The 21375-nt window shown below is 49.2% G+C and overlaps 2 protein-coding genes and 1 non-coding gene across 9 annotated transcripts; 2 read left to right on the top strand and 1 right to left on the bottom strand.

Annotated features, from left to right (window-relative positions):
- Nucleotides 1-83: 83 nt before the first annotated feature.
- On the top strand, nt 84-17857 carry LOC122380522 (trimethylguanosine synthase-like). 3 transcript variants are annotated; one of them, XM_043363732.1, is made up of 13 exons: nt 84-139; nt 448-571; nt 3401-3662; nt 4018-4257; nt 4565-5355; nt 5674-5904; nt 6115-6304; nt 6495-6895; nt 7199-7359; nt 7773-7931; nt 8356-8495; nt 11087-11198; nt 16175-17857. In XM_043363732.1, exons 2-13 carry the CDS (start codon nt 474-476, stop codon nt 16954-16956), a joined length of 3567 nt encoding a protein of 1188 aa, XP_043219667.1. In that variant the 5' UTR covers nt 84-139; nt 448-473; the 3' UTR covers nt 16957-17857. The 3 variants fall into 3 exon arrangements, with proteins under 3 accessions (XP_043219667.1, XP_043219665.1, XP_043219666.1); XM_043363730.1 differs by lacking the exon at nt 84-139 and adding an exon at nt 145-172; XM_043363731.1 differs by lacking the exon at nt 84-139 and adding an exon at nt 173-218.
- Trnam-cau lies at nt 10279-10350 on the top strand. The gene has a single exon. It is a non-coding gene; the product is annotated as a tRNA-Met (tRNA).
- LOC122380523 (tRNA N(3)-methylcytidine methyltransferase METTL2-like) lies at nt 12126-20052 on the bottom strand. Of its 5 annotated transcripts, none has more exons than XM_043363733.1 (8): nt 19901-20052; nt 14755-14910; nt 14361-14513; nt 14082-14163; nt 13608-13795; nt 13181-13294; nt 12698-12870; nt 12126-12393 (listed from the first exon to the last, which is right to left on the bottom strand). In XM_043363733.1, exons 1-8 carry the CDS (start codon nt 19996-19998, stop codon nt 12227-12229), a joined length of 1131 nt encoding a protein of 376 aa, XP_043219668.1. In that variant the 5' UTR covers nt 19999-20052; the 3' UTR covers nt 12126-12226. The 5 variants fall into 5 exon arrangements, with proteins under 5 accessions (XP_043219668.1, XP_043219672.1, XP_043219669.1 ...); XM_043363737.1 differs by having other exon boundaries at nt 20017-20035; XM_043363734.1 differs by lacking the exon at nt 19901-20052 and adding an exon at nt 19646-19865.
- Nucleotides 20053-21375: the final 1323 nt, after the last annotated feature.

Consider the following 21375-nt stretch of genomic DNA (forward strand, 5'->3'; position numbering starts at 1 on the left):
ACGTTAGCCTTCCCTTATCGAAACTACTGCGCAGTTAATGTCTTCATACATTGCTACCATATTTTATGCAATTGAAGCGAACGTTTTATGCTGAATGTTTGTCCCGAAACACGTGTGCAAGGCCCTCTTTATATCACGTGTATGTGTGTGTGTGTTGATGAGGATAAGGCTTGTCTGTGCTCATTACAATGATATGATGTGCAAAAAGAGGCTCAGAAGTCAGAATCCATATTGATAAAGATTCATAAGCTTCAATTTCTGCAATTGCACATAATTGCCTACGAGGCGTGTCACGCATGCATTGCACTGGTGCCGGTTTATATAGCCTTGCTGGTGCCTACTTGTAAATGTATTCGGTGTTTGTTTGAGCACCTAACCGTCCAAGGCCCTATATAGACTAACCGTCCTTTGTGCTCTTCTTGACCCTCATCTGTTATTTTTTCTCAGCTCATTTGAATGTCTAATTGTCAGACATGCCAGGACACTGGGAAGAACTGGCGGGAATATTTTATGTGGGAGAGAAGAAGTCTGAGACAAAGAATATCTGTTTTCTATCTCGCCAGTTTTTAAGGTAGGACTTAGGTCAGAAAGGTCTAGAATAGAAGCTCAGAACTTTTTGACAGGTTTCACCCATGGGGCAACTATGCAATCACTTATTTAGCCTTTAACCCGCGCACCGACGGGGGGGCGGATATCCGCCCCCCTGAGGTTTTTCGCGAATAGCGGGAGCGCCGCGAAATTTGGTATGACTATTCCCTTATCAATTTTACACATGGTGTGCAAGTTTGAACCTCCTACCTTTCAAGGTCAGGTCACCAGGTCACTTTGAATGACCCAACCTCAAGTCACTTTTTTGCAACTTTGTCACCGTGCCAGAGCTACAGTAGATGTCGGAGGCCTTTGAAAGTTGCAGGATGTTATTAGGCCATTAGTAGCTACAATTTGTATATCTCGGAATTTTGATATCGGTGACCTAAGGTCAGGTCAATTTCGCGACCTCCCCATTATAAGTCAATGGGGGAAAAATCAACTCCCTGTTTTTACCACTAAAACGGGTCGGAATGGCCCCATATACCATACATGACTTCATATACGATCAACCTTCACTACCTTGAGGTCTGTTTTGCTGTTGGGCAGCTGTGAGGTCATGTGACGTCATCAAAGGTCACCAAAGGTTTTTGGCCAATAACTCCGTACAGGAACAAGATACAGACGCGTGGATGGTCTCATTGTGTTCAGCTCGTCAAGACGCATCGAATGATATACATGATGACCTCGAGGTCACGTGACCTGAGGTCAACCTTTGACCTTGACCTTTCGAGGTCAACATATATATCATTCGATGCGGATTGACGAGAGGATCACGATGATGCCCTTAGTTTGTTCCTATCTTGACTAATTCGAAAGTTATTCGAGAAAAACTCTCTCCATATTCAGCGCCGCCATTTTGACTTTTTCGACCCCTGTGACGTCATCTTTGACCTGACCTGAAAATGACCTTAGTAAAAATTGTAGATCTTGACCGTGCGTATCCGATGCCGTTTACCGCTTGTCGCTATCTTGCTTCGTTCTCGAGATCTCAGGGGGGGGGCGGTCATCCGCCCCCCCCCCCCCGTCGATACTAAGTTGGCGCAGACCCCCGTCGGTGCGCGGGTTAACAGGCCTACAATAGAAAAGATCATGGTTATGTCTAAATATGATCAAATAAATGCAAAAACTTCTGTCAAGTTAGGCCTATTTATCATTTTTGCATTTGTATCATGCACATGTCAGTAGGTGGAACTATGGTCATGAGTACCCAAATATAGGAACGTTCCCATTTTTAGGAACGAAGTTCCCAAATATGGGAACGGGCGTTCCCATTTATGGGAACGGAAGGTAATTTTTCGGCCGTTCGCCCACTAAAACTCATTAGTGCATCACGTCTCAAAAAAGTGCACGCTAATTTAAGTATCTACTAAGTCTCTATAAAATTATCTTTAATCTGACCGTTGCACAAGGAAATTGACCGTCAAATGATATTTTTAATGATTTTTTGAAATGACGGAATAGTGAAAACATGGGTTATACTACATTTAACTTGCAATTTTAAGGAAAATGAAGCGTTTTTTACATTTTGAGGTCAAGTATAATAATTTTCGCCTGGTTATGAAGTTTCATACTAGCGAAACTAGATGCTGACATATGCAAGCGAACACGCGGACAGTCCGGGGGTAATATTGGTGACATTTGGTGTCGGGGCGCACGACCGCATGGAACGTCAGTGATTTTACCGAACTACTGTTGTAAACTCAGTTTCCGTGGTTTAGAATTATTCAGCTGTATTATATCATCCCAGATAGACATATTTTATTTGGATGCTAGCTGTTTAGAGTTGTTTTATAAGGAGCGTCATGAGCGTGGTTTTTGTCTTCCGTGTTTCTAAGCGTGATCGTTTTGGGGGAATTTCTCTTATATAGGTCGCTCTGTGTGGCTTATTTATAATTTTTATGCTGATTTCGATCATTCCTCGTGCCCATCCTACCAGGCCTTTTGCCACTTACACTCATCAAGAAAGGAAAAAACTAGATTTTCATTGGGACTAGGTGTTTTGAGGATATAACATATTCAGCGTTCCCATTTTTGGATACTTCCTTGTGCTCGTCAACTATCGGTGATAAACAGACAGGTGCTTGACATGTCTCCTCCCTCGGCGCGGACGGTGGATATAGGTATGGAAGACCTTGTTGAACATCGCTGAGCGTTGTGAATTACGTAATCCTGCAGAGGGGGGCGTGCCCGCTGCGAGATCGACGGGAATAAAAGCGCAGAAGACCGGGCGAAACATGCGACGGTCTTGCCGGAAAGGTCATCTGATGATTGTTGCGTTAACAATAATTTGCGGCGTTGGACGTGATGCTTGTTAATGAAAAGAGCCCCTGAAAGGCGTCGGTGAAATCGTTCCCAATTTTGGGTACGCCGTTCCCATAATAAGGAACGCTTGCAGCGCCAGTGTACGAGAGCGTTCCCAAATTTGGGCTCGCGGCCCGGATGATGGACTGCGTTAGAAATAGGGGAACGATTTGAAACTACGATGGGCCTTACAATATCAAACTCTTTCCCAACAATATTGAGACAAATATCAGGTGGTTCACGATCGTTTTATATTTTTTGGACGTCATTTAACGGTTCTTTTTCTTGTTTTAAATAATGCCTACATGGCGTTCCCATATTTGGGTTTATCGTTCCCAAACATGGGAACGAAAATGCGTTCCCGAAAATGGGTACGCTTGACCATAGTTCCGCCTACTGATGTGATAAAATCCTTGTTATTTTACATTGTAATATATTGGCTTTTAGTTATAGACGTGGAAATAAATCACATTAAATTACTCACTATTTCCTCTTCTTTTCTGAGCAGTGACTGGCGATACCTGAGGATGGGTGAGGAGGCAGACAGCATGGTGCCCTGTGATCCAAATGACTGCTCACCTGGGAAGGATGATGCTGCTGATGCTGATGATCATACTGGAAGTGCTACAGGCATCAAAGGCAGGCCGATGGAGCTTTACCAGGCACCCCTACAGGAGTATAGTGAAGAATTTGTCCAGGATATTGAGGCAATGAGGGCCATGGGCCTGCCCCTTTCATTCACCAACCGCCAAGCAATTGATATTGATGAGGTGGGTGGCTGACTGGAACTCATTTGGTTGTGTAAGAGACAAGTAACATTTTATGACCTTTAATTGTGCTTAATCTGTCTATGATGTATGTTTACACTATTGATATTATCAGGAGCTCTAATGGCTATTAGAGATATTCTATTGAAACTTTAAATTTTACTCTTTTTTTATATGTTGACCTAACTGATTAAACACTAATCCCCAGCATAAAGTTATGTAGTATGTACCTATTTTGTAGTTATTCAATGTATTTGTGATGGGCCTGAAACCTTACATTTCCACATAAATTGAGCCAATGATTTATATAATGCTGCAAATCCATAGGGTATCACCTTTCTATTCCACTTCCTACTAGGAGGAATGGGTGGCCACTGCCAGTGAGGCCCCGCCTCCAGCACCTGCTGCTGTGACATCACACCATGTATCTGTGACATCACTGGAGATGGACGCGTGTGTGACGTCACCCCGCTCGGCGGTGTCGGGCTCCTCGGAGGTGACGGATCAGACGGAGGAGAGCGTCCCATCGCCGGGCGGCCTGGAGTGGCTGCGGTGCGACTACGGCGGTGGTCGGGGCGAGCCTAGTCTAGAGTGGCAGGTATGGCACTGGGATGGTTGGGAAAACGAGGTGTGATGGGGAAACGATCGGGGATGGGGGCGAAAGAAAAAGGATTTGCTGCCGTGTTGATGAGTTGTGGCGCAAATAGGTTTCTCTATTCTGGACTATCGGTCACCGGATGTGTCGCGAATTTATGTTGCATGCATTTCGATTAGCAATGCTTCATATTTTGGCAACTCTTGCAGCAGTAGACCCCTTCTGGTAAAGCTGGTAGCTAGTGTCGTTCGGACAATTTGTGAGTCTGCTCATCATTCTGTAATATTCTTACACGATCCTGTGACCACAGGTGTGTGAGCCGCGGCCCGGCTCTGCCGATCTCCAGCGCGCCTGGGAGCAACACTGGGCCGCCTGTGGCGAGGCCGAGGTACTCCGCACGTGGACGGAGAAGTACCGCGACTACATCGACCCTGCCTACCTGGAGGGCACTCAGGACACTGCCGGTCACGACTCCGATGCCGTCGCCGACTCCGCCGCCGCCAGTTCTACTGACACAGCGGATCCCACAACAGGGGACGTCAGCTCGGGTGTGACTGAGGATCGACTGTCCAGCACCGAGCGAACATCGGGTGCCATGTGCGAGGATCAGGTCGGTGTGCCAGCCTCGGCCTCTGATGAACCGCACTCAACGTCAGGCTTGGGCGATGGACAGGACGGAACTAAACCCACTCCTGGTCCCAGTCTGTCTACAGCTGAAGACTGTCAGGAGGGCGATCAGGCAGACGTCGAGAATGAGTCTGGTCCTGACGCCGTAAAGAGTGAACCACAGCAGTTCAACTGGGATGAGTTGTGGCAACAGCACTATCAGGAGGTTTACAACCAGATGATGGCGTCTTTCACCGACGGCTGGGGCAAAGAGACGGAAACGACGGGGGTAGAGACGGCGGGGAACGAGGCTAATGCTGGGTCGGGCACAGACCCAAAGAACGGAGTGGATGACGTGAAGGACGGAGTGAGTGTGCAAAAGATGCCTCAGGATGGGATGACGAACGATGTGGCAGTGGAAAATACCGGACAGCAGGAAAAGGAACTGAAGAGTAGCGGAAAGAAGAAAAAGAACATGTCTTCTAGAAAGGCCAAGTAATATTACATATGCATGTGATATGAAAATGAAATATGCATGTGATTAACGTGGTAATTGATATGATAGACAACTGCAAAATATTGCAGGTTTTCTTTTTGTCATTTTATATTAAATTCACCTGTAACACAGCAAAGGCAGAGATGTTTGCTTCGCTATAGGATGCAGTTCAGTAACTTTTATTGCTATTTTATTACGGAGATCGACTATTTGAAGGTGTCGGCGACATGGGCATATAGGGTTCTGTTTCTGTTTATACATACGTCATGCCGCACGCGCCTGCTGACGTCAGCCTCTTCTTCCATTATATTTCTCAGAGAGATGAAGCTGAACAGTGTGGGCGCCCTGCTGCAGCAGCTGGCATCTGAACCTGAGCCCCAACAGCAGCAGGATCCGACCGTCACGGCAGGTTCTGACGTCATTGGGAACGAAGTAAATGGTTCTACGGTTCAACTCGGGGATGATGCCGCGGCACAACCGGAAAAAGAAAAGGAGGACGGCAAAGCAAGAGAGGACCATGAGGAAGAGGAGGAGGAACCGACGCTCTCGTATGTTCATCGTATTTACTATGTTACCAATTACAGCTTGGTTTTGTGGCATTCTATCAGCTACCTGTAGCCATATTTGTGCTTTGTTGACGTGTGGTGTTTCGTGTATCCTACTAGTTATATCGTAGTTTTCGTTATGCGATTGGCTGGAATGATATCATTAGGATTTACTGTCCCTCACGCATAAACCCTTACGTCCGCCATTGGCAGTGGGCCGGGAACGCTGTCACACGCCGAAGGTGCTCTGACCATGCTGGGATTCTGTCACGCTCCGCCCGCTGATGACGACACAAGACCAAAGGCCGCACACGTCATCTACCGACAGAAGCGACTGAAGCAGAAGACCCGCTCGCTGAATATGACCAAAACGGCCTTCAAACATGATGATCTCTTGAAACGGGTAGGTTCCATTGAAGTAATTTTTGTGTCTTTTTCGCGATCACATCTCGCATATTTGAATGTCTGTGAGACGTTAGCGCATTACACTAAGCGGTATGATAAAAACGCCGTTCTTTCTCTGGTCGAGCGCTAACTTCTTTCTTTCTTTCTTGTTTATTGTCACTTATATCAATACCACATGCTCGTTTCAGACACAGAACCTGTTGAAGAGGTTTCAAGATGACGCTGCGCCGGCTGCCGAACCGACCTCAGAGTCATCTACTGCCGACCAACCGTCCGGCCTTCCAAATGGGACATCGAACACGGATTCGAACAGCTCCGGTCCATCCACTGATGTCTCAGAGTCACCTGCTGTGGTCTCCGCTGTCTCCCCGACTCCAGAGACAGCCGGAGACACAACCACCCCCATCCCTGCCCCCGCCTCTGCCAGTGATAGTCGACGATCGGCCCCCTCCCGGGACAGAGGCCGGGGTAGGGGCGGGAAGAGAGCGGGCTCCAAACGCTCTCGCCCGGCCCAGCCGATGCCAGAGGAGATGAGAACGTCGACCGAACTGCAGAAGTACTGGTATCAGCGCTACCGGCTCTTCTCCAGGTGGGGCTCGGTGATGTGCTATTGTATCGAGTGCTGCAGTCGCCGCGTTTGGGTTGAGATAAGGGAAGCATAAGTATTCAGATGCTGGTGATTGGCGGAGGTTAGTGCACCCGTGCTTAGTTTGCACATACTTTCCATTGCTTGCATTGATGTTTCGTCAAGTCACTTCACGGCTCATAGGCAGTCGCGCACCCGCGGCCTATCTACTGGAAACAGGCGTCATTTCGTAGTTCAAATTTGGCCCCCTCCTGTCGTCAAATTTGACGCGAGTGTTCTTCTGACCCTCTTCCCTCCATTCAACAGATTTGACGAGGGTATTCGTCTGAGCGGCGCCAGCTGGTTCTCGGTGACCCCCGAGCAGATCGCCCGGCACCTGGCCGACCGGTGTCGCGCGGACGTCATCGTTGACGCCTTCTGCGGCGCCGGCGGCAACGCCATCCAGTTTGCCAACACGTGCGAGAGAGGTTAGTGGACGCCCGAGGCAGTGTCGGCAGTGACTGTCGAGTGGTACTGGCAGCCAGGACTCGCACACTCGACCGACCGGGACGACGGTGGCGCCACCGCTCCCTAAGCAGAGCTTGTGTGGGTCCCGACCCCTCCTCCGATCGGGCAATTCCTAGATGTCAAATTTAAGCGTGCCCATCAAAGCTGGACACGGCCTGTCTATCAACTGGCTCAAGTCATACAATATCGAGCGCCGGAGCGACTCGAACCCGGACCACGGGATTCCAAAGCTCTACCAACTGGGCCAGGCTGTCTCACTTACCCATCGTTGTTCAGTTTGGCCACGTAACCTCTCTGATCCTCCGTGACCCAGCCATGCCCCTTTGACCTCTGTTGACCTCCTGTGACCCTGTTGCGTTGTCTCGTTCGACAGTAATCGCCGTGGACATAGATCCAGAACAGCTGGCGTTGGCCCGGCACAACGCAGCCGTCTATGGAGTCCAGGACAGGATAGAGTTTCTGGTGGGCGACTTTTTCCAGCTGGCGCCGCGACTCCGGGCCGACGCGGTGTTCCTGTCGCCGCCCTGGGGAGGTAGGTGACATACCGGGGGTGGGGCTGGGAACCCCGAGAGAGGGACAACTGCGGGCGAGAGAGGTCGGGGAGATAGCGGCTGGAAATTTAGGGGTAGCGGTAACGGCGGTAGGGTAGCGGTAGAAATTGGTGACACGGCGTTTTAGAGATCGATTCCGCTGACGCTGGTTCGGGAGCGGACAAATTGTGCCCGCGTTACTTTCTAGTTATTCATTTATTTTATTTTATTTTCCTTATACGTTATTTGTATTTTTTTTTTGCGTTTCTTAACTTACATGAAGACTTATCCTAATAAACCAATGTGCACACTTTTATCTTGTGTGCTCAGTGTAACCCCACGGATGATACGTATTACGCAACCCTCTAGGCTCTGTCATTGCCACCCTCACCACCGTTAGTGACCTCTCGTCTCATCGCCCGCCAGGTCCGCTGTACTGTGACGCGCCCGTGTACGATATGTTCCGTCTGGACGGCACCGTGGACGGCCGGCAGATGATGAGTGCCGCCCGCAACATCACAGAAAACATCGCCGTGCTGGCGCCGCGTAACGCCAACGTCCACCAGGTGAGAGGCCCGACCCGGCCTGACACGGCCCGACCCGACCCGACTGGTCTTAAGGCTCAAACAGACTCTTTCCCCAGCCAGGAAATCGCATGCGAGGGCCTATTCAAATACATTATAATCCTTCCCGCATCATCGCATAAGGCAGGTGCGTGCGATTGATGCGAGCGTGAGATGATGGATTTGAATAGACTCTCGCATGCGATTTCCTGACTGCGGAAAGTCTGTTTCAGGCTTTATGGTGGGACAGTAAGGGAGGCATGGGAAGAGGGGAAACGAGGACTGAGGCTTGTAATGTTGCGCTGGGCTAGTTTAGCCTTCCAGGCGGTGGGGGGGGCATTTTTTGCCCCCCCTTTAGTTTTTTCGATATATCTCGAGAACCGCTGCGCCGATCGTCACCAAACTTTCAGTACCCTCCCGGCAGCAGCTAGCGCACAAGGTGACCAAAAATTTTTCCAAAGGCTATGATAGGTTGGCCGCTAATGACGTCAGAGTGACGTCATTTTTGCCATTTTCGACCCAAAAAAAGGTTTCGCGGGAAGAGCTGTCAGGCCTACAGCTTTAGAGATACAGAAAAATGTTTCCAACATAAAAGGTGTTGAATTAAAAGGGCTACAAAACTGCTATTTCGGTTTTTCGAATTTTTTGGATTTTGACCCCCAAAAATAAAAAAAAATAGATTTTTTGAATATAATAGCCAAAAAATCCAAAAAGTTTTTTGAATTTCGAAAAAACCGGAATATATGTGATAGCCCCTACCGCCTTCTATCTACATACCAAATTTGAGATCGATACCTCTTTTTTTGGCCAAGTTATAGCGAAAAAACTGTTCAAAATTGATGACGTCAAATTTTCAAACTCAATTTTTTGCAATTCTAGACCTCGTAGCGCAAAACAAAGACCACCATCAGACTCCCCGTGACGAGCTGCATCGAATCGATACCCATTTTATGCAAAAATATCAAGTTTGAAATTTGACCTTTTTTGACCTGACCTTGACCTGACCTCCACCAGAAAGTGACCTAAACCGTACCTGATGGTCTTATAACCAACACCATTGAGTTGGAAATGAAAAACTGGCCATAAAACATGCATCGCATAACCTTGGTAAAGTTGGGCTCATGTGGTGACCCTTGGTGACCTTTGGTGACCTGACCTGTGACCTGACCTGGTATGACCAGTGACCTCTAATAGCAACATATGTACTAGACAACTGACGCCTTATCGCTGATTTTCGACAAAGTGCGTTTTACTCGGTGTTATAGCGCTTTCCCTAGAAGCCCCGTGAACGGTGAAACATTTTATCTTTGACCTGACCTGTGACGTCATCGGTGACCCCGAGGTCAATGAAATTTGGTTTTCCTCGACAAATTTGACAGGGCTATCGAACGCCGTTTGAATTTTCCGGATCCGTCCAGTAGTTTCGGAGATACGGGGGGGGGGCAAAAAAGTGCCCCCCCCCCCCACCGCGCGGAAGGTGGCTGGTAGGCCCACCGCCTGCCGGGTTAGTATGACTCAATGGGTCTCTCTTGCCGGAGTCGGGATTAATGCCTTCTGTCCCCGACGCTCTTTTGGTCGGCTTATCATTAGCTGGCTGTGTGAGTTCCCCATTCATCCATTCATCGATTTATCCATTCATTAGTGCCGTGCCCTGCCGGAGCGTGGTGCGTCGCAGGTCTGCTATCGACCGCGTGATTGCGTCACTCCGCTGCCATGACGTAATAGTTGGGGGCGGACCTCGCGCGGCGATTGAAGTCATGTGGATTAGGGGCGGATAAAGTCGTGGAGCAGAGTGGCGCAGTGGAAGCGTGCTGGGCCCATAACCCAGAGGTCCGTGGATCGAAACCACGCTCTGCTACGTTTTGACCTGGCTGGGTCGGGTGGTAGGTCAATGCTGAAAGGCGTAGGTATACATAGGGTCTGTTCCCGTCGCTCCTCCCAAAAAAATCTCGGATGAGGTTGGATGAGCTTGGAGGAGAGCCGTTTCAGAGGAGCCACGGGAACATTTTCGCGAGGAAATCAGCTGTTTGCGTGCTGTAACGGTCGGCGATTTATGGCGCGCAAACATAAATCAAGAGATAATAATCGCTTTCTAATAAAATAACCTTAGATTAATATCAAACATTACTATTTAAAGATATCCAATCGTCATCAATCACTAAAATCATTTCCACTTCCCTCAAATCTCATTTATAAACAATTCACATTTGTATTACGTGCGCCAAATATGTCTACGCAAGAGCCTCCTCCAAAAAACCAACTTTCGTTTGGGATGAGGGAGGAGGCAAATAGTGGTGGTGAGATGTGAAATCAAGATGAGCTTGGAGGAGCTTGGAGGAGCGACGGGAACGATTTTTTGAAACGAGAGGAGGTTAGAGGAGCTTGGAGGAGGTTAGAGGAGCGACGGGAACAAACCCATAGTTTTTGCTCTCGCACACGACCGGTCGGTATTAATCGTCATCAAAATCCACATACATATGTAGATGCCAAGACTGCGAGTTGAATTATTGTAGCATTTCGTTAGTTAGACAACTGCCCACTCGGTAACCATCAGCACCTCTGACCCTCTTTCTGCCCCTCCCCCCTCCCGCCAGCTAACGGAGCTGGCCGGGCCTGGCGGTCAAGTAGAAATCGAGCAAAACCTGCTCAACGGAAAAATCAAGACCATCACCGCCTACTATGGCGATCTGATAGCCTGCGGCGGAGGTGCGTCGTGACGTCAGCAAAGGGGGCGGAGCTCCGGTGCCGTGACCCCTGTGCAGGTCACGGAGGCGGGGCGGAGCTTGGGCGGCGGGGGTGATGTGTTGGTACTGTGAGATTAGCGCAGGTTAAGATCCGTGGGGTCGGATGCTGGTCTCAGTCGTTGTTTGACGATAGGCTGTGCTGTGAACACGTGCCGTTTGAGATGGATTTTACATCATTTTTCACATTTTTGTATGATTGTGCAATGCATTGTGCAACGTAAGTGTGCCCATCATTCATGCTAGTTTACCGCTGGTTCCATCTTGCGCTATATTTCGAACCTGAACTCAATCCGGTCACCTGTCAATAGACATCTCATTCCAACAGTCAACTTGGCGTTATAAATTTACGATGTCGATTTAAACACCATCCATTTCATCTCAGTGCGCTAATAAAAGTAGAGTATCCCGAAGTTCATCTGGCTTTGATTAGGTTTAAAAATTAATACATGACAGAAAAGTGGCCACAGTTGCAAAATACCTAACCATCATTCGTTCCGCCCTACCCGTGCAACAATTTTCGGTAAAGCACGCTCTGAAAAGGAAAATAGCTAGTACCGCCTTTCAGAATATCGCCCAAATGGCCTTTGTCGACGAGGTCAAGGTGTCGTTAACCTTATGCCATTATACAGAATAATATCGCAGCCCTTGCGTGTCATTGACTTCCCGCTCGGTTTGAGCCGTCAGTGGGACCGTTTTCTCTCGTACGTCTATTCGGCAACATATTGCCTGTGTGTCGTGACAGGAAATTTGTCAGAATGGCGTTATCAGGTGTGATTTCTCGGCCCATGGCGATTCTTTCTGAGGTTCCCAGAGTCTACGGTAGCACAGTATTCTACGTGACAGCTTGGTCATCCCTCCTAGTAAACTCATCCATGCACCAAAGCATCCATTATTCCCCTTGGATGTGTATTTTGCAAATGCACACAACCTTCCCCCGCCCCACCCCGACCTATCCCCACCTCAGCATAAGACCCCTCCACCCCTCCAGCGTTATCTGCCCTCCTCCATCGGCGGGGACTCCAGCGGCTTTCGGTACTTGCACTGGTTCCATACGCGGTACATCTTCAGCTGCCGGCCCCGGTTGACCTGAAGTCGACGATCGACCAGGTTTTGAACCTCCTCCAGACCGGCGCCCGTGAATATGCGCCGCAGCTCCTCTGGGAAACGGGAGAAAGGCACTGGTGCGTCAAACGAGGACCTATGTATTTGGTATACTGAGCATGATTTGTTCACGGGTGCACGATGAAAGGATTGGAAGCAGGGCCCAGATGTGATAAAGCACAGTAATTGTGCATAATTCCTAAAACGTTCCGAGACATGCCTGAGACGAGCTGGCAGCTACGATACAGATATGACGCTCTCATTCCGAATAAGAGCTGGCTTGTGTGACCTAAACTTCCCAATCAAACACTCGCACCAGTCGCGGTATCCTGTAAGCGTCTCACCACTCCACCGACTCACCTTGTGTGAAGAAGTAGACGAGCGTGCCGTCACCCCGGGCGTACAGGTTGTCCTCGAGGCATCGTCCCGGCTTGAAGCGCAGCTGAGCCATGTCATAGCGGCCGTAGTCGCGGAACAGAATCATACCTCCGGGTCGGAGGAACCGCGCCAGTCGCCGCACAGTGGGCTCGTGACTGGAGAGAGAGAGGTCGACGATCAGTCGTGTGAATCAGGCGGGTGGCATCAGATAGGACGAGGACCAGCAGCGAGGACCAACCGCCAGCTTTTGGCCTCACTGCCATCAAAGAGATTGAACAGATGAAGACGGTGAAATTGAAAACTCGTAATCTGAACATAAATGCATCGTTCAAACACACAGTTCCAACCAAGAAAAGCCATGTCAAATGGGCTTTACCAACCTTGCAGTATTCATCTCCGTTTTCAACATCTCTTAGCCACAATTCTGCTTGCAGCAACCTCCGTCCACCGTTCAGAGCCACTCACCGTGACGGATGCAGTGCCGACAGGACGAATATGAGCACGATCAGATCCAGACTGGACTCTGGGAACGGCACTTCAGCCTGCTCGTCCGACACGTCCATCACAAATGCGTGACACCTGAAGGCAGGGCGCAAGAAGCGGGCGTCAGAGGGTAGATTTCAGATATCCACACGACCCTATGACGTCTAAAAGAGTAGTGTGTGGCGTCATAAGGGGCGAGGTGGTGTACTCGTCACTTCAAGTCTACTCGAAAAGTCGTGCCCTACGAAGTACGCACGACCTTTGGGATTATACTGAGGATGACCTCATCTCTAACCTATGATTCACAAGCTGACCTCACGGGTCTTTCACTGAGCTCCGGTTGTTGACCGACCTCTGCCAGCTGTCGTCCACTTACATCTGCTACTTCTGCCTGTTAATCCGTACTTACCTCTGAGGGTCGTACTGCGGTGTCTGCCGGACGATCTTGACGGCCGACTCGGAGAAGTCGCTGCCGTAGACGAACAGGTGCGGGTCGCTGTTGGTCTCTAGCAGCGGGAAGACGGTGTTGCCGACGCCGCAGCCCACCTCCCAGACGCGGCGGCGCGCCTGCCAGCCCGGGTACGGCTCGCTGGGGGTCTGCGGGCGGGAAGAGGAGGCAGTCATCGTGTAGCTCTGAGGAACAACGTCCGTCGCTTCTTCAGTCGTCACTTTATATAGGTATGCGGTAAAAATAGCGTAGGCGTCCATCTTATGACTGCATCATCTAGGGCATCTAACTGTTGCTGCTTTTTATGTGTTAGGTACTGCGGATTGGTATAATCGCACTCCATGGCGGCGTTATGCAGTGTTCCTTACTACATAGACATACTGCAGTCCTACATCAGGTGCTGTGATAAGTCCCTCAACACGACGTCTAACTTACCTCTGGGAGTGGCTGTGATGTATCACTGGGCTCTCCTAGTTCGGGAAACTCCGTGAACAGCCAGTTCCTGTCTTTGAAGAATCTGTGAAACAGGAGTAGATACCATTAGCATTCGGTATTGTGTACGCTTCCAGACCATCACAACGGCTGACCATTAATCTCAAAACTCCTTGCCTCGCCTTCGCTTCGGTAAATGATGGGTGACTTGGTCAATTTGTTTGTGAGCTGAAATATAGATCCCTAGACCGTATGTGAGTACGCCGCCACTCCGCGCCTCACTTGTTATCGTGCTGGTCGTAGAAGGCGTCCCAGTAGGTGTTGGGCGCGCCGACCAGCCGCTCCGCCTTCTCCCGGTCCGCCTTCACGCTGGCGTTCTGTTCCACCTTCTGCCGGGCCTCGCTCTCCTGTTCCGGGCCCCACTCCACGTTATCCCTGCACGGAGGCAGAAACAGCAATGACGGCTGGACACTGCGGTGTAGTTAGCATTACAAAATAGGCCTCAGATGACTGAACGGAGATCCTATGTTTATCAGCGAGACAGTGCAATGGAATTCCCGACATGCCATTTTTGTCATCCATGAGCACAACTGAGCAGTGTTGAACGTCATCTCAAGTCCCTTACGATGATGGTCCATCTGAGCTATGAACATTTCACAACTCGCGCACCGCTTACCACGCATTGTGCTTGAAGACGTCGTCAGGGTTGTCCAGCGTCCGGTTTCCGAACTGGGGTCGTTTGTCGGTGGCCATGTGTCTGGGACTGGCAACACCCGATCTGGCAGCACTTGTTGGGACGTAGGCGGGTCCAACCGATGGTGTATGGGTCACTCTGTAACACATCATTGGCACAGGTTTCAATCCACAAAGACAGCTCTTTGGGGTTAGGAAGTGTTAGGTTATGTTCCCGTTCTGTTTTACTCACCCGACTTTATTTGTCCTTTAGTCGTTGGTCGATGGTCTGATAAAAAAACTAGACTTAGCATTTAGCAATCATCTAAGCCCAGTGGCTACGCCGGCAGGGTAGAGCATAAAGCTTCGGTAGCGTGCGTCCCAATGGCTCTGGATGGTATTCAAAAGGTATTTCGTATGGCATCTTAAGCCTCACTTATCACAGTATCATTGACATCTCATTTTCCTCATAGGCTAAAATCCGGTAATAAAACGAACAGCAAGCAGAAAGTATGTTTTAAATCAATTTATTCACGCGATTCATGTTCTGAATCGCTTAGCGCGACTGCAAGCACATGGTCCACAATGCATTGGAAATTCGTCGATCATATAACAAAATAATTTGATTGCAAATTACCAAGAGTGGGTAGGTAATGGGTACAGATGAGCACCCAGATGCCAACTATACGAAGGCAGGTAGATATAAACTTAGAAGCCTTAGCACTTAGCAGCCGCTATGAAGCAGCGTAATAATTTCAAGGCCAGTCAGGAACTGTTTTGAAGAGGGCGATGAGGTTTGGCTCTTCAGGAGCCAAAGAAAGAAAGGACAGAGTCCAAAACTAACGTCTCCGTGGCACGGTCCATATCGGATAGTGCAGAGGTGGTCTGCTGTCACCTATCGCATTCAGCGGAGGAAGTATTCTAGGTGTAAGGTTGTGCACTTCAACAAGCTGTGGAAGACAAAAGGCCCACCACAACACAGCTGGACCAGTGGTTCGACGCTGGGTGGCTCCGAGAGTCCAGAGACAGTCGTTGACGATCAGGAGGGGATCATTCCCCCTGTTCTCAAGGCGGTCATCCAATCTCATCCTGAGAGTAACCCTTCTCCGGGAATGCTGGGAGGCGTTCCTAGGGGAATCGGCGTCCCTCCCGGCGACCCAGTCATGGCCGACCAAGCTCCTGAGCCCCTCGATCGGTGTCGTCCTCGTCGGTTCCCTAGACGCCCACGATGTTTACAAGATGATTGCAACTAACATCAGGAGGGCATATTCATATTCCCAATACTGATTGAACCACTGAGCGTGCATATGTTTGTTTTGCTGCACTGTAAATACTCGTTTTGCATGTTGCATGAGTGTCGTGTCGCAGCTGCAGAGCACTCGTACATCTTGTTCATGTTAACATGTGCGTCCTTTACCCACCAGAAAACATGGGAGACCTCCTGGATGTAATCGACGCAGAGGCCTCTGACTGGCTTCGGAGCCAGGCGGCGGAATCTGCCACTGCGGTGAAAACGGCGCGACCAGCTTCGTCCGGAGATCCTGACCTTGGCGTGGCGGAGTCGTCGCACGCTCCAATCGCTCCATCGCAGTCCACCACCGGAGATCAGATGCACCTTCTTCTGGGTTGCTCCATCGCTCGTGACGCAGGACTGAAGGCCGGAACCGACCTGATCCTCAACAGAGCGCGCGAGGGAAACACCTGGGAGAGGGCCGCGGAAACCATCCAGCACGACTTCGAGGTCTGGGAGTCTGCAGCAGCGGCTGCCGGTCTCGGGCGCGGCCGGGTCATATTCTGGTTCTCCGGAAACGAGGTGTATGACCAGAAAACTGGATATGACTGCCTCAACGAGCGTGGGCCCCTGGATTCGGCCATCGCACATGTGATCAATACCGCTGTGCAAGACCAGGGGCGGCCACTCATCCTGGGACCGCTGCCACGTTTTCAAGTGGACCGATTGCTCCGCTGGGAGAAAACTGCCGCCAACAAACTGGAACGGAAGGTTAAAGGGGTGGCGGCTGAAGTGGACTTTCACTCGCTGGGCAAGGCCCTGACGAAGAAGTTCCGCCGGCAACATGTGGTCGTCGACAAGTGCCACGAGTGGTTCGCGGCGGACGGCATCCACCTTTCCCGTGCGGGTTACGCTAAGGTGGCGGACGCCACCTATTTCCCCCGGTGGCTGAGTGTCCTCAGCAGCGATGCCTAATCCCGGGGTGGGAACGTAGCGGGTTGAGTTTTTTTACGTTTTGTTTGTTGACTTTCGCGATTAACAACTATTGTGTAAAACATTCATTTGCATGTGTGTGCGCATGCGTGTTTCTTTCGGCACGAAAGCCTTTTCTTTCGAGGGAGCATTGTAACGCATGTTAAGTTGCACGTGTTTGATATCCGTTGGGCTGTGCGATCGGCTGTTGGTGACATCGCGCGGCTCGCTGGGGTCCGCTGCTTCTGGCCGCGGCCAGCGACACACAGAACCTCGCCTCAGGGCAGGCTGCGCATGCGCGGTGACCAGTCAGCGGACCGGATATATAAAGCGGTCGACCCCGGCTCAGGTCACCGTTCCGTCATTTCCATTCTCGGGACAGTCAAATCCTTCTCTTCCACGCCTAAAATTCCTGTTCCGGGCTGGACGGGCAACTTTATCCCATGCGGGCAGCTCCCATCGGAGCACACCTGTAGCCGGGTGCAGTGAGTACTTGGGGGCCGGAAAGCCTATCCATTTGGACGGGCTCGGCTCCGGTAACTAACTAGGGTGCCCGCCCAGACCAATGTCTCCCCCTAATTCCTTCCATCCTCCCGGCTCTGCAATGGTTAAAATTGACCGAAGAGCCTAACCCAGCAAAGCAAACAAACAAAGGCTCAGGTCAGACGGTGTGCTCCAGGCTCTGTGGTGAGTGATCCCAACGCTCGCAACCTGGGGGTGGCACCGATTCGGGCGAGTGATCCGGACACTCGTTCTGGGCCCTTGGGCTGAACAGGGTAAGTGGTCGGTCGGGACGCTCGCCAGTGTCAGCAATCGGGGTCAAGCTGATTAGTGGATAACTTGTTTGCATTGGCTGGTTCAAACCGTTTGCGTTCATTTGTGAATATAAGTTGTTTCGGAGATATTTATTCGTTCTCAACTGGAGGGCAATCGTAACAATAATGTAAGTGATCAGCAAATGAATCACAACTACCTTTCACTTTGATGGGGCATAAGTACAACACAGCCGTCATACAGTAAATAAGTTACAGCATGACCGCAAGCTCTATCATTGGTCCAGTCCATCACATTCAAAATGTTCGATTTTTCCAATAGGCATGAAATGTAAGCTATTATAGGGCCTTCGTAACCTATGGAGCGGATTTTTGTTCACGCAGGAAACTGTGGGCTTGCTGAAGGACGTCTTGCATCGCTGGATAGCTTGCTAGCCTGCACGCATCTTCTATTGGTGCCCACCTCCAGTCAGTGTGTTCATGGGACAGGATCACAGCCGCATCTTTATCAATTAGCTCCGCCAAATAGTACGCTGATACTTTGTTGTTGCCCCATGCAATGTACGATATTTCTTTCACAAACCCATCAACAACTTTCAGCTGCGATGGTGTGAACCCGGCTTCTTCTTGCGTCTCCCGCAGAGCAGTCTTCAGGTCATCCTCCCCCGGATCCACGTGTCCTTTGGGAGGTGTCCAGTGACGAGCCCCATTGGAGGCTTGGAGCAACAGATATTCTACTTGGTCTTTGATTTTACGAAATATGACAAAGCCACTAGCACGTCTTGGCATCTTGGATATCTGAAACCCAACAAAACTTTATGAATAATCATCCTTCAGATGGATAACCAGTGAGCCATGTTTATCAAAAGCATGGGCATTCCTCAATTTGTTGTGGGTTGTAATAGTAGCTTCATGGTAAATGGTGGATTGTATTGGAAGCATTTAGAAGGCTCTTGCAAGAGCTAGGTAGGCTCATAGTAACAGGCTGGATATGCTCCACCACCATTCCTTGATCTGTAACTGCAGTTGAGCAGAGCAGGGATGAAAGTCATGTGCTGGGCATTGCTGATGAGATTCTGTAGGTATTTGGCTTGTAGCCACTTTTCTGTTTCAACACCTCATTTTGTGTAGGTACTAGCAAACAGCATTAGCATCAGCAAGATTCAAATTAAAAGATAGAATCCATATGTCCATTGATTCAACAGATCCCAAATAGTGATGTACATTACTGGTGTGAATCTGCTGTTTCTTCCTCTGTCCTGATGAACATGAAGTTATGCAGCTAAATATCAATACAATAATTCAAGTTCATCAATTCCTTGACTATTTGGATTTCCTTAGGCTACAGGCTGACTGAAAGACTGAAAGGGAATCCGGAATAGTTATCATCTGAGTGCACTGTGAGTGTGCAACTACTCCAAATGGATCTTTTTAAGAGGAAAGTCCACTTCTTCATCACATACTTTATTCAAATGTGCATCAATACACTATAGGATCTGATAAATTTACCCATTGAGCCCACACTGTTTGCCTATATTGGTTTGCAGACGCTCCATGTGACATAATTTGCAGGAAATGCCAACAGGATGTGTACAAAAAAGCAGAGTTCTAACAAAACTGAAAAGTCCAATGCTGCAGAATTGTGACAAAAGGCTGTTGATTAGTAAGTTGCATGCTAGAATGATGATGAATGAGAAAGGATACCTAACACATCATTACTCTCACATCACTAAATGTGCATGGTACATTACTTTCTAAGTTTCTACTTTCCTAGTCAGGTATTTTACATTGCATATTATATGTTGCTACATCTTGCAATACAGATGCAGGCTGCGCACTGGTTCTCTGGCCTCTGAGTATTGCACCTCTCCTTGGTTGCGAAAATAAAGAAGTGTGACGCCTGGTTTATGACTAGGTACCTGTATTATTCAATATTCAATTGTGTAGTCAAAAGTTGTCATTTGTTTCAGCCTTTTTGTCACTGTTCCCCCACAATACAGCATGGAGGATAATATTCAGACTGCAAAATTGCTCTTCTGATAGGTAAAATCTTGGGTAAAATCTTAATTTTCACCATGCTTCGTTTTAAGTATGATCTTTACACGTGGAAAAGCATGCGCACCAAATGAAACACGACCGCCATTAATGCCTCCGACAATACAAATCTCACCCACCTTCCTACAGTAGCTTTGCACGTCAAATATTGCGGATGAAACGCTGTCTTGTGATTGATTACGAAATTGATGCGCCTCGCCGTAGCCCGAAATAGCATTATACTTGGATTATTTACCTGCCTCCAAAGACCACGAGCTAAACCACAAGTAATTAACAAGGTTTACCTATTTGTGAGCTCAAAAACTTTTTTCATTTAAGAAATGACGTCATGTTTAAAATGAACCCAAGGCCATAGAGATTGACCTGAACGATATTGATTTTTTTTAACAAATCATGCTAATTTATCTAAATTAATTTGAAAATAGCTTAAACATTTTTCACTTTAAAAGTTGAATGTTGAAACAATTATAATAACATGACGTAATAAAAATCATAATGTGTGATTTCAAGGTTCAATATTGATGGTCGTCAAATAAGGACCTTTTGCCGTTTCATAATATCTTCAAACTTCAAGAGGCGAGCCGCGAATATGGCCGCGATGGCCGAGTGTGAGACTGGGCACTGAGCAGGCCGGCCGGCGACCGTAGGGCGTAGGCGGCAGAGGGTGGTAGAGCGTGAGTACCGTCGTCTTGTAGTGCATTGGTGAATCCAGAAAAGCGGTATATCAGATTCCTACCTATTCTGCCTGTTCTTCTAACCCTCACACGCAAAGAGGATGTTGGATGGACATTCACCACTTTTGGCTTCTCAGTTGTTCTCACGCATAAAAACTTGTAAAAAGGGGCAGATCGTGACGAAACTCAGTTTTCTCGTTTCAATAATTTAACACCAGCTATAGGTATGTATGCAAAAAAAAAATCATGACACTGATCATAGGCGGCGGAACGGGGAGGGCACCGGGGCACCGTGCCCCCCTTTGATTTTGGTATTTCAACATTAGCCCTATGGGCGTTGCATGGAAAGAATGGGACCAAAAGTCGGCAGTGCCCCCCGCCCCCTTAATTGAAGTTGTCCCGCCGCTACTGACACTGATCCAAATGACCTTGTACGGCCTGCGACCATGCACTGTCTCGAAACCAGGGCTGCGGAGTCGATGGATTTTCGGCGACACTCCGACTCCGACTCCGGCTTTCAAAAACCAGCTCCGACTCCGACTCCGACTCCGGGCAGAATTGTCGACTCCGACCGACTCCAACTCCCGACTCCGACTCCGCAGGCCTAGCAGGGCTGCGGAGTCGACAGATTTTCGGTGACTCCGACTCCGACTCCGGCTAGGGTTTCTAAAATCGACTCCGACTCCGACTCCGGTCACAACTGTCGACTCCGACCGACTCCGACTCCGCAGCCCTGCTCGAAACCATGCCAGACCAGTAGAGCTGGGCAAGTGCGTTCCTTTAGTGCGTTCCTGCGTTCTTCCGTACGTACGCACTACGCACCGCCCTTTTTAGGAACGCAAGAACGCAGGAACGCAAAGTTTTTCAAAGGAACGCAAGTAAGAGGAACGCACCACCCGAAATTTTGAAGCGTTCCTGCG

The sequence above is a fragment of the Amphibalanus amphitrite genome, unplaced genomic scaffold, assembly GCF_019059575.1.
Source record: "Amphibalanus amphitrite isolate SeventyFive unplaced genomic scaffold, NRLGWU_Aamphi_draft 000100F_arrow, whole genome shotgun sequence".
Lineage (NCBI taxonomy): Eukaryota > Metazoa > Arthropoda > Thecostraca > Balanomorpha > Balanidae > Amphibalanus > Amphibalanus amphitrite.

What these genes read in the sequence shown, in the direction of transcription:
- LOC122380523 (XM_043363733.1), bottom strand. Translation starts at nt 19,998, where the DNA reads ATGCTATTTCGGGCTACGGCGAGGCGCATCAATTTCGTAATCAATCAC. An exon ending in CATCACAGCCACTCCCAGAG is followed by an intron (nt 13,796 to 14,081) that starts GTAAGTTAGACG and finishes TCCCGCCCGCAG; the next exon opens with ACCCCCAGCGAGCCGTACCC. An exon ending in CCGCAGTACGACCCTCAGAG is followed by an intron (nt 13,295 to 13,607) that starts GTAAGTACGGAT and finishes CCCTGCCTTCAG; the next exon opens with GTGTCACGCATTTGTGATGG.
- LOC122380522 (XM_043363732.1), top strand. Translation starts at nt 474, where the DNA reads ATGCCAGGACACTGGGAAGAACTGGCGGGAATATTTTATGTGGGAGAG. An exon ending in CGCTACCGGCTCTTCTCCAG is followed by an intron (nt 6,896 to 7,198) that starts GTGGGGCTCGGT and finishes TCCATTCAACAG; the next exon opens with ATTTGACGAGGGTATTCGTC. An exon ending in GTAACGCCAACGTCCACCAG is followed by an intron (nt 8,496 to 11,086) that starts GTGAGAGGCCCG and finishes CCCTCCCGCCAG; the next exon opens with CTAACGGAGCTGGCCGGGCC.